General features: G+C 37.5%; 1 protein-coding gene across 1 annotated transcript in view; it reads right to left on the reverse strand.

The window, feature by feature from the left end:
* Positions 1-12,823, reverse strand: part of LOC121381690 (potassium voltage-gated channel subfamily H member 2-like) — a 178,228-nt gene that overhangs the window by 18,367 nt on the left and 147,038 nt on the right. The window contains exon 3 of the mRNA XM_041511034.1: positions 112-252. Within this exon, the coding sequence (XP_041366968.1) occupies positions 112-252 (141 nt within the window). The remainder of the gene's footprint in view (positions 1-111; positions 253-12,823) is intronic.

A 12,823-nucleotide genomic window follows, 5' to 3' on the forward strand; every position in this document is an offset into this window, starting at 1 on the left:
GAGACAAAAATTCACTTACTGTTTTTGAAGGTGTTTTTTTTACTTCTGTTGGTATTTAGACCAATCTCTCTGTGTTAATACAGTGCTTGTTTGAGATGAAATTCCACTTACTGTTTTTGAAGTTTTTGATTTCTGGTTTCTGTATGGACACGGTGATCTCTGTGATGTCCTCATAGTTGATGATGAACATGATGATCTCACCAGTCTCATTCTTGACCGGTGCCACCAGGCAACTACACATGAACTTCGAGCCTGTAGAAATGAAGGAAAGGAATGTAAGAAAGGCTTCATGAACTTGGAGCCTGTAAAACAAAAGAGAGGAAATCAATGTAAAAAAGGCTTTATCTCAACACTTATTCTTAACTGGCACCACCAGGAAACTACACATGAACTTAAAAGCCTGAATAAACAATAGAAATCAAAGTATGCAAAGACCTGCACCATCAGGCAACTACATATAAACATATAGCCTGTAGAAAGAAAGAAAAGGAAGGTATAATTACTAGCACAGGCATCAAATGCTGGGTGAGAGTTGATGTAGATCACAGTATTTGCACTGCCTTCATTCCATCTGTGCTGCATGTATGTTTTTATTGAAAAACAGGTATTATTCATGGAGTAATTTTTATGGCCATCAATTGTTTTTATTAACACCTGTACTAGTAATTTTGCTTTAATAATGTAAATGTAAACACCAGTTGTTAAAAACATTTCATGTGGGGTGTTTTAAGTTTTTTTGTGTATACAGCTCTTGAAATTCAGATCATTTTCTGATGGCAATTTTGTACAAATACATCTAATATTAACAAAGTAAATACCAACACTTTTTCAAAAAGAGTAACAATATGAGAAAGTACAAACTTCTGAGGATCATCTGTATGAATATATATGTATATAATATACATGAGTAGGCAAAGACATGAGTGGAAACTGTCAATTGTAGTATGAGATTATGTGTGAATGACTGGATGTATGTTTGTCTTGTTACATGTGTGTCTGAAAAGAAAAAATACCCGTCATTAATTCAATTGCCAAATGTTCTATTCCCAGTGTTGGTGAGACTTATATAGGAAGAATATTGTAAGGTGGGGATAATAAAGAATTTGAAAAAAAAAAGAAAAAAAAAAGAAGTAAATACCTGATAATAATAAAAATGCCATTGTACAGTAGCACTGCTGATTACCATCAAAAATTTTGATGGCTACAAAAGCCTTGTGACACATCAATGTTTACAAACACACCACACAGTCGGTGCCACTAATTTTTGACTGGCCAGTTGAAAATAATATATTGTATTAATTCTCAAATGTGTACCTATTTCTATTTTGGAGTACAAACCAACTGTGTTCTTTGTTTACTCCACCAGCTGTTAATTGTGATGCTTACTAATGTTCTTTAAATTTTTCATATAACCATTATGAGTAAATAAACAATATTACCCTTAGCGTATTCATTAAATATCTTTTGTTAGTAATTATTTGTCAGTGGTCAAATTTAAATTGCAAAAATTACACACGCACAAATCATACCCATTTTAATGAAATATTATGGGTAAATTATAAATATTTGGGGTAAATCATAAAATGAAAATTACACTCACATACCTGTCAACTGCGAGTCTCATACATTTGTAAGAAAGATCACGCTCTCACGCAACACTACTACATCTCACGCTTTTTAAAAATAAAACTATTTTATAATAGTGATTTGTATTTTGGAGCTGAATGGAATTATGTGCAGGGTCTCTGTATTAGTTACCTACTGGTAATAATACAGCATATGAAGCCTGCCCTCAGTGCTGTACCAACAATCACCACCGATGACCGACTTGCATGGTTTAACATTAAGCGTAATAATTACTAAAACCTGCACGCACTCAATTTTTAGAGATCTCCATTTTGGGCTTCAACAAACAAAAACCTTGTTTTACCCAGGGTGATTAGCCCCATGGATCTCTTGGTCAGGGCTTGGGATCTGGACCTGACCAAGAGCTTGCAGTCCCTGGTCCCTGACTTCAAATTTTCTCACACCTACGAATTGCCATATGTTGACAGCTCTGTACTCATTTATTTCAGATGCATATATATGTGATATCACACATTTTTACTGTTGCATACATTTACTTATAGAACCATTATTTCAGATAATCTGGGGCCTAATTCACTAAACTCTTGCAACTATGCAATCTTGCAGCGCAATGCTAAAAGACTTGCAAAGAGTATGCTTTGTTGTCTAGCAGAGCCTAAGAGACCTTTGTGAATTAGGCCCATGGGCTTTTTCAAAAACAAAAATCCCAACGTTTTCTATTTTACAGCTATTAATCATCAACAAAAAAAGGTCATTTATCACCACATGACCAAGATAGGCTACAGATTAACAACAGTGTTTTGTATTGCAATAACCAACTGATAAATGAAACACTTGGCAGGGAAGATCATCGATTTCAAAGGAAATGCTTCAAGAGCAATATCTGATAACTGCAACAGTAAACAAACATCAGAGATCACTTCAAAACTCTGGTCTTCTCAGTTCATTGTTGTTGGGCAGGACAAACAAGGAGAAAAAATATCTCATTTTCTACACACCAAGATCCATATGAGCAGACAATGGGTGAGAATCGATGGAATGCAGTGATATTACAACAGTTGTGCATGAACAGAGAGATATTTAAAGATAGAAGTCGTACAATTCAAACACTTTACAATACAAACCCATCTCTCAGTGTAAACAGTGGGAGTGGGAGAAACACCTTCAACATGGTGGAATCGAGAATACTACTTGAGTGGCTAGTTATATAGATACCATTTATCTCATGATGAGTTGCTTCAAAACGTATCTAACGCACGAATGAAAACTAGGTGTGTTTTTAAACAAGTTGTAAGATAGCAGACATGAGTGTAGTATTCTATTTCTTAGATAAATATTGTACTCAAAATCTAGGTTTAAAAATATATTTTTTAACATCTTGTCCAATGAAAACATATTTATGGTGGTTATGTTTCCACAGTTAACTTAGTACATGTAGGGGCAGTATGTAGCCCAGTGGTAAAACGCTCGCTCGATGCGCGGTCGGTCTGGGATCAGTCCCCATCGTTGGGCCCATTGGGCTATTTCTCATCCCAGCCAGTGCACCATGACTGGCATATCAAAGGCCATGGTATGTATTACCCTGTCTGAAGAATAGTGCATATAAAAGATCCTTGCTGCTAATTGAAAACCGTAGCACATGAAGTGGCAACAGCATGTTTCCTCTCTCAATATCTGTGTTGTCCTTAACCGTATGTCTGACGCCATATAACCGTAAATAAAATGTGTTGAGTGTGTCCTTAAATAAAACATTTCCTTCCTTCCTTCTAGTACATGTATGCCATATGTAGCAATCAGGTTTGGTAGTGATAATTTCAGTGGATGGTTTGGCTTAGACATTTATGTCAAATCAGAAAGCAGCCTGTGTGATATTATAAATCTTACAGTGTTCTCTCTGACAAGTATGCAAGACATCTTCGTGTAAAACACACTGTCCAACCTGCTCAAGTGATCACCTTTGTTGAGCAACCATATGCTTCAAGGTACCATGGATTATTCAACAATAACATACCGGTAAGTTAATAATACCCTAGAAAGTTAAAGTTTGTCTTGCTTAATGACATCACTAAAGCACACTGATTTATTAATCATCGGTTATTGGATGTCAGACATTTAGTAATTTTGATATATAGTCTTAGAGAGGACAGCACTGCATTTTTTAGTAGCAAGGGATTGTTTTATATATGTACCATCCCAAAGACAGGATAGCACATACCACAGCATTTATATACCAGTCATGGTGCACTGGCTGGAACGAAAAATAGTCACACTGACGGGATTGATCCTAGACTAGTTAATAATAATCATACAAAGCACACGTGTAATAACAAGTGTGATGACGTAATTTTGGGAAGTGACATCATAACATGTTTCTTTCCCAGTCCTAGCTCAGACTGTGGATTTGAAATATGACTTCATTTCATCGTCTCCTAGTTGTGGCTGAAACATTTTGAGTTGGCTGTTGTTATTCATAACAAAAACAACAATAATAATATGGATAATAAAAAAATTATTACACTTGCATGTGAGTCATACTGATTTTACGAAACTCTTGTCTGGATTCATGTATTACCCTTGCTCTTGCTCAGGCAATATAAAAATCCTGACACTCATTTTGTAAAATTAGTACGACACACAAGCTCGTTTAATAATCTCTGTGTGTGCATTGTACAAACTGTGGACCTAATGAAATGAATAGTGGTTTAATGACACATTACCACTTGGGCTATTTGGTGTCTATATGGTTATTTTGACATTTGGAAGGAAGGAAGGAAATGTTTTAGTTAACAACGCACTCAACACATTTTATTTATGGTTATATGGCATCGAATATAGGGTTAAAGACCACACAGATATTAAGAGAGGAAACCCACTGTCGTCACTTCATTGGCTACTCTTTTCGATTAGCAGCAAGGGATCTTTTATATGCACCATCCCACAGACAGGATAGTACATACCACAGCCTTTGTTACACCAGTTGTGGAAGGAAAGAAAGGAAGGAAATGTTTTATTTAACAACACACTTAACACATTTTATTTATAGTGATATGGCGTTGGACATATGGTTAAGGACCACACAGATATAGAGGGAGGAAACCCCACTGTCACCACTTCATTGGCTACTCTTTTTGATTAGCAGTAAGGGATCTTTTATATGCATCTTCCCACAGACAGAATAGTACATACCACAGCCTTTGTTACACCAGTTGTGGAGCACTAGCTGATTTTGACATTTGATTGATAGACTTAAAAAGAGAAGAAAAAAACTACTTTGACACCACATACATGTACATGTAGGTTAAAGCCACCAGGGATATTTCCCAGACAGGACAGTACATACCACAGCTAGATGTTTAAGCAAAAGAAGTGAAAAGAAATCAAAAAAGAAATTAACACCACCAGTATTATGGAGTAATCAAAAATATAAAGTTAGTCTATATTTAAAAAAAAAAAAAATAATAATAAAATATAAAACCCTTTTATTTTTCATTAGTGCACAGCAAGACATTTAGCAGCTATCTTTTTAATAAGAGATATTTTCAACAGATCCAAACTCACCATATTATTATCCATGGTACACTACGACTATTAGAGAAAAAACATTAACCGATAAAGCTCTCGACCACGATAGGTTCTATTTTCACATGAGATGCTACAGTCCTACAGTTTCCCCGAGGTTGTTCACGTTAAAAACACACAGCTGTACATTTCTGCACGTATTGATCACAAGATTAAAAAAAAAAGCTTCATTTTACCCCACAGGGGACAGCACTGGTTTTACTGGTGACCTTTATGAGAAATCGTGGTAATGCACCGTAATGTGCACAGAGATTTTCTAGTCTACCATTAGTGTAAAACTAATGACACATGTTACTCAGCGGCACATTTATTTCGGTTTCCATGCACTTGCAGCTCTTCACATACTGCACATCATCATACAGAGTGCAGTCATAGGGAAGATTAAAGCAAAACAATTAATGTGGCAGCTGTTTGATGAAACGTCGGGACATTTAACAAAGGTACTCTAATGTCATATGAAAAGATTATTTCCTGGAAACTGCAGGTCTTTTAATCTGACGTTCACATATTTCTCCATGACAGGTTTTTCAAGTAAAAAGTCCATTAGTACTGCGGTTCGTGTGTTATTGTCTTTGACACAATCAGTGGCACTTAGCAGTAGATTTTTGCTTCTATACTGTAGTGATGTAACAATTTTTGCTGCTACTTCTTTTTTTCTTCTTTTCTTTTAGAATTCTATAATTATTGTTTACATTCTTGGAAGAATGCACCACAGAACTGCTTTATACATTTATGTATGAATGTCTTCATGCTAACGTGCTATGCTGTACAGCGTGTAAAGTGGTTCTGTGGTTCAAATACATTTGCATGAACATTAAATATCACATTCAATTATTAAATATTTCAAAATTAAAAACTTTACTAATAATCTTCATTTACATGAAAATGGAATCAAATTTCAGTTTAAAAAACCTTGAAGTCAACGCTAAATGAACTCAGGATCAATCATTCTGTGATTGATTACAGCATTCATTCCAAAGCATTTTAAAGTCAGCTATTAAGTATTTAATGACATAACACCTGTTATTAAGTTTGCTCTTTTCTTCAATTCCTCACTGCCAGCAACAGTCTATGACCTGTCAGTGTGCTGAATGGGCTGTAAAATGTAACATTTGTGACAGACGTGCCGGTCTCTAACACGAGACGCTAATGAGACAGCATAGGATTGAAAACTCTTATCACAATGTTAGTGAAAAAAAAATCAATGGATGAGGTAAGATTTGAGATTTTAAGAAGTGACAAAGTCGTAATCTCCGACTCTGGAAATGGAGCCTAATCATAAATCTTGATCATGCTGCTCCGCAGTCATTGCACTGGGGTGCTTTATACAAGCTCAGCATTCCTCAGTGCAAAGTGAACAGTCTCTCAACAATGCTCAGAAGACTGGCGTCGGTGGTGTTGAGGTTAAGCCATCAAACTTATAAGGCTGGTAAGTACTGGGTTTGCATCCCAGTAAGGGTTTCCACCCAGAGCAAATTTGACACCTCAGTGGGTAGGTGTAAGTCCACCCCACTGATTTATCTCACTAACAACTAACAACAAACCACTAACTACTAACCCACTGTTCTGGGTATAAACAGGTATATTGATGAAGGTTTCTTGAAGGTGTTTGTTATCATTAGGTGAATAGGTAGACAGATGAGAAAGAAAACATGACAGACACACACACACACACACACACACACACACACACACACACACACACACACACACACACACACACACACACACACAGAGAGAGAGAGAGAGAGAGAGAGAGAGAGACAGACAGAATGGAAGAGATCATGAGAGAAAGAGATAATGAAAAAGATAAAGAGACACAGAGATACTGAGAGAAAGAGATAGATAGAAAGATGAAAAGACAAAGATAGAGAATCTGTTGACACTACATAGGCTGCTCCTACTATAAAAGCATCAAGGGACATTTTATCTTTATTTTTCCTAAAGCCAACATATACAGTACAATCCATGGCTTTTAGTGTTTTAGTTGCGGCACTGGTTAGGATGGGAAAACAACCAAGTTTACCAAGGGCAATCGATACTGTAACCCACTGCATCTACCACTCAGCTACCTCCCCCCTGTGCTGACGACATGTATTAAACACATTACACAGACACTCAAATAAAAGATGGCATGATTTTAAAGAGGACTGGGAGAGATAATTCATGCTTCATGAACACAAGCTTTTAGAGGAAGGTCATAAAATGTGCTACTGCTGGGAACAGGAGAAAAAAATGGTTTCAGATATCCATCCATTAAAAAAAAGTGAAACATATTAACAGTTTTCATTTTAGAGGGACATTAGTTTTTCACATTATTTTAGAGGATAACAATGTGAGGAAATTTACAGAAATGCTAAAAAGATAGAAACCAATTTTTTTCAGGAAAAATCCCTACCACCATAGCCCTCTCCATTATCACCAAATAGCTTGTTCATTCCTTCAGTATTTATTATCCATCCATCCATCCATCCATCTGTCCATCCATCATTCCATCCATTCATCCATCCATGTGTCCATCCATCCATCCATCTGTTTATCCATCTATCCATCCATCCATTCATCTGTTTATCCATTCATCCATCTGTTCATCCATCCATCCATCTGGTTATTCATCTATCCATCCATCCATTCATCTGTTTATCCATTCATCCATCTGTTCATCCATCCATCCACCCATCCATCTGTTCATCCATCTATCCATCCATCTGTTTATCCACCCATCCATCTGTTCATCCATCCATCCAATTATCCATCTGTTCATCCATTTTTTCACCCATCCAATCATTTATATGTTCATATATATGTCTGTTCACCCATCTCTCTGTTGATATTGATCTGTCACAAGAGCACAAACCCAAACTCCAGCATATTTATATGATTAATTTATATCACAAACTCAAACTCCAGCATATTTATCACAAACCCAATCCCCAGCATATTTATATCACAAATCCAAACCCCAGCGTATTTATGTCATTTATTTATATCACAAACCCAGCATATTTATGTCATTTATTTATATCACAAACCCAAACCCCAGCATATTTATATCACAAACCCAAAACCCAGCATAATGATATCACAAACCCAAACCCCAGCATATTTATGTCTTTTATTTATATCACAAACCCAGCATATTTATGTCTTTTATTTATATCACAAACCCAAACCCCAGCGTATTTATGTCATTAACTAAACTGCTGGAACAATTACAGTTAACATTTTCCATGACCATCGATTATAGATTTTCATAAGTGATCATCACCTCAGAGGAGGTCAGTCAATCACTCTTTTATTATAACTGATCACTGGAACATCTCTATTGTTAGTGAACAAAGGACAACAGTATTAGAAGGATTGTAACTGGAGGATCTGTCGGTATTGAACTCACTCGTGAGACTTGTACTGGACTAATTGGTCAAATGGTTCATTCATTTCAACTTATTTCCGTGCTTATATCCAATTAAGGTTCAAGCACGCTGTCCTGGGCATACACCTCAGCTATCTGGGTTGTCTGTCCAGGACAGTGGGTGAGTTGTTAGTTGGTTAGTGGTTAGTGAGAGAGAAGAGGGTGTAGTGGCCTTACACCTACCCACTGAGCCCTTAAGAACTCGCTCTGGGTTGGAGCCGGTACCGGGCTGCGAACCCTGTACCTACTAGATGGAAGTCCGATGGCATAACCATGTCGCCACTGAGGCCAGTGATGAGACTTGTACTTGACTAATTGGTTCAAACAAGGCCTTGGTGGTGCAGTGGTTAAGCCATCGGACTACAAGCTGGTAGGTACAGGGTTCGCAAACCGATGCCAGCTCCAACCCAGAGTGAGTTCTTAAGGGCTCAGTGGGTAGGTGTAAAGCCACTACACCCTCTTCTCTCTCACTAACCACTAACCATCTAACAACTAACCCACTGTCCTGGACAGACAGCCCAGATAGCTGAGGTGTGTGCCCAGGACAGCGGGCTTGAACCTTAATTGGATATAAGCATGAAAATAAGTTAAAATGAAATAAATTAAACAAGAACTGTTCAACTTGATTAAGTGGAACATCGCTATGTATTAAAGAGACATGGCTGAGTGTTGTTAAGTAAGATGTTTCTGATCTACAAAGTCTTTTTAACCATTAAAATTTACATTATTTCTGTTTAGAATATTGGTGTATGTTTATTTTATGAGTTTCTGATAGTCCTATAATGTTTGTAGCAGAGCTCTAAATCTTCTGTTTAGTTCATGATATTTATTTTTTGTACATACATTGAATGAATTTATTTGGATGTAAAATCCAATTTGGGCTATTACAATTATTAGGAAGAATACAATCAAATTAGATATGCAGACATTTGTATTCTAAAAAATTGTTTTTATTTATTTTGTAGATTTATTTGTTAATTAGTCTCTGTTAGACAGAAACATCTTACAAGTAATAGCCAATTCAGGACTATCTCTTGAAGTGGTAACCTGCCTTAAGACTCCATTTTTATGGGATACGGGATACCATATTAACGTGCCTATATGTATATCCAATTAAAGTTCAGGCATGTCTCTCCCGGGGACAATCTTTAACTTCATCAGTGAATGGGTCTGTGTCAGAAGCAGGGAGGTTGGAGTTGGAAAATTAATGTGTAGAATTTGGAATAGCAATCAATGTAAAAGTTAATAAATTTTAGATACACACTTACTTCAGCAAGTCTAGACTTCATATATGTTCTTGGTGGTTTTTTAATAAAATAAAATAAACATGATGAAAACCATATATAACCTACTACAAATATTCAACATGCAACTGTATCTTTACAGAGACGTATATTGCCAGTCTATCATTAACTCTGAATCAACACGCCTCACGGCCAATCGTACAGAGAAGACGACTTTACAATCATAGAAGAAAATGAATACAAACGACCTTTAATCTTACAATTGTATGTCAATCTGCCATGGCCACAAATAGCACAGACCAGTTGACAGTCCTGAGATGGCTGATGAATAGTGCCCGAGTCCGATTAATAAGGCACAAATGGCCAAAGCATGGTGGAGCTATCTGTTAAACCATGCCACAGTGGAAGACAGAGAATGAATTAATGCTGAATTGGAATCTCAGCATGAATAGACAATGCCGAGTTCAAACACAAATCAGAAAATACAGGATATTGGGCACCAGTGTAGTGGGAGACAAATGACATTTGGAAATGTGAGAGGACAAACACAAAATTCAACATCGAAATATTAAGATCATTGAATAAAAGTTGAATATATAATATGAAATAATCATATAAATTTAATCATTAGACAACTGTGATTTAATGAGTAAAAGAAGAAATGAATGGATGGATGGATGGATGGATGGATGAATGTATGGATGTGTTAGTGCCATGTCATTACAGTGTTAGTGTCATGTCATAACAGTATTAGTATCATGTCACCACAGTGTTAGTGTCATGTCATAACAGTATTAGTGTCATGTCACCACAGTGTTAGTGTCATGTCATCACAGTATTTGTGACATGTCTTTACAGTCTGTGTGTCATGTCATCACAGAGTTAGTGACATGTCATCACAGTGTTAGTGTCATATCATCACAGTGCTAGTGTCATGTTATCGCAGTGCTAATGTCATGTTGTCACAGTGCTAGAGCCATGTCATCACAGTGTTGGTGTCATGTCATCACAGTGTTAGTGTCATGTCATCACAGTGCTAGTGTCATGTCATCACAGTGTTGGTGTCATGATACTGCTGTATTAGTGTCAAGTCATCACAGTGTTAGTGTCATGTCATCACAGTGTTGGTGTCAATGTCATGTCATCACAGTGTTGGTGTCATGTCATCACAGTGCTAGTGTCATATTATCGCAGTGCTAGTGTCATGTTGTCACAGTGCTAGTGTCATGTTGCCACAGTGTTAATGTCATGTCATCACAGTGTTGGTGTCATGATACTGCTGTATTAGTGTCAAGTCATCACAGTGTTAGTGTCATGTCATGTCATAACAGTGTTAGTGTCATGTCATCACAGTGTTAGTGTCATGTCATCACAGTGTTGGTGTCATGATACTGCTGTATTATTGTCAAGTCATCACAGTTTAGTGTCATGTCATCACAGTGTTAATGTCATGTCATCACAGTGTTGGTGTCATGATACTGCTGTATTAGTGTCAAGTCATCACAGTGTTAGTGTCATGTCATCACAGTGCTAGTGTCATGTCATCACAGTGTTGGTGTCATGATACTGCTGTATTAGTGTCAAGTCATCACAGTGTTAGTGTCATGTCATCACAGTGTTAATGTTGTGTCATCACAATGTTAGTGCCATGTCATCACAATGTTAGTGCCATGTCAGCACAGTGTTAGTGTCATGTCAGCACAGTGTTAATGTCACGTTAGTGTCATGTCAGCAGTGTCAGTGTCATGTCAGCACAGTGTTAGTGCCATATCAGCACAGTGTTAGTGTCATGTCAGCACAGCGTTAGTGTCATGTCAGCAGAGTGTTAGTGCCATGTCAGCACAGTGTTAGTGTCATGTTAGCACAGTGTTAGTGTCATGTCAGCACAGTGTTAATGTCATGTTAGTGTCATGTCAGCACAGTGTTAGTGTCATGTCAGCACAGTGTTAGTGCCATGTCAGCACAGTGTTAGTGCCATGTCAGCACAGTGTTAGTGTCATGTCAGCACAGTGTTAATGTGTCAGCACAGTGTTAATGTCATGTCATCACAGTGATAGTGGCAAGTCATCACAGTGTTTGTATCATGTCATCACAGAGCTAGTGTCATGTCATCACAGTGATAGTGTCAGGTCATCATAGTGTTTGTATCATGTCATCACAGAGCTAATGTCATGTCATGACAGTGATAGTGTCAGGTCATCACAGTTTTTGTATCTTGTCATCACAGAGCTAGTGTCATGTCATCACAGTGATAGTGTCAGGTCATCACAGTGTTTGTATCATGTCATCACAGAGCTAGTGTCATGTCATCACAGTGATAGTGTCAGGTCATCATAGTGTTTGCGTCATGTTGTCACAGTGCTAGTGTCATGTTATCACTGTGTTCATGTCATGTCATCACATAGCTAGTGTCATGTTTTTACAGTGTTAGTGCTGTGTTATTAGAGTGTCAGGAAATAGTGTTGTTAGGTTGTTACAGTCGACACATTCGAAATGAAATCTACTCCAGCGGTGCAGATAATGACCACTGGGAATTGCCTATCCACACTTGGTTGCCAAATGGATGGCAAGCCCTCAACAGTGAAGTATAATTTTACTTGAAGGGTTTTTCTATTTCTCCTTCAGTAACTATTTTCAATTAAATTACAACTGCCTGCTTTATAAGATGGACATCTCTGCTTCTTCATCACCATTATAATGGCTTCCGTTAGATACTGTCCTTCAAGAAACAAACCCAATCTCAGCAGTGACAATTAACGCAGCTTTTTACACCAGCCAATCACAGTTTGCACAGCTGCAACCCAATCTTACATGTACAAAACAGATGCGACCCAACATCAAACAGAGCAAGCAAGGCAAGGAGTTCAGTAACACCGACACTGGTCTTTCCTTTAGCATTTATACCACCAAAGGGCGGGATGTAGCCCAGTGGTAAAGTGCTCGCTTGATGCAGTCGGTCTAGGATCAATCTCCGTCGGTGGGCTCATTGGGCCATTTCTCG

This window comes from Gigantopelta aegis, chromosome 9 (assembly GCF_016097555.1).
Source record: "Gigantopelta aegis isolate Gae_Host chromosome 9, Gae_host_genome, whole genome shotgun sequence".
In the NCBI taxonomy this organism is placed as follows: Eukaryota; Metazoa; Mollusca; class Gastropoda; order Neomphalida; family Peltospiridae; genus Gigantopelta; species Gigantopelta aegis.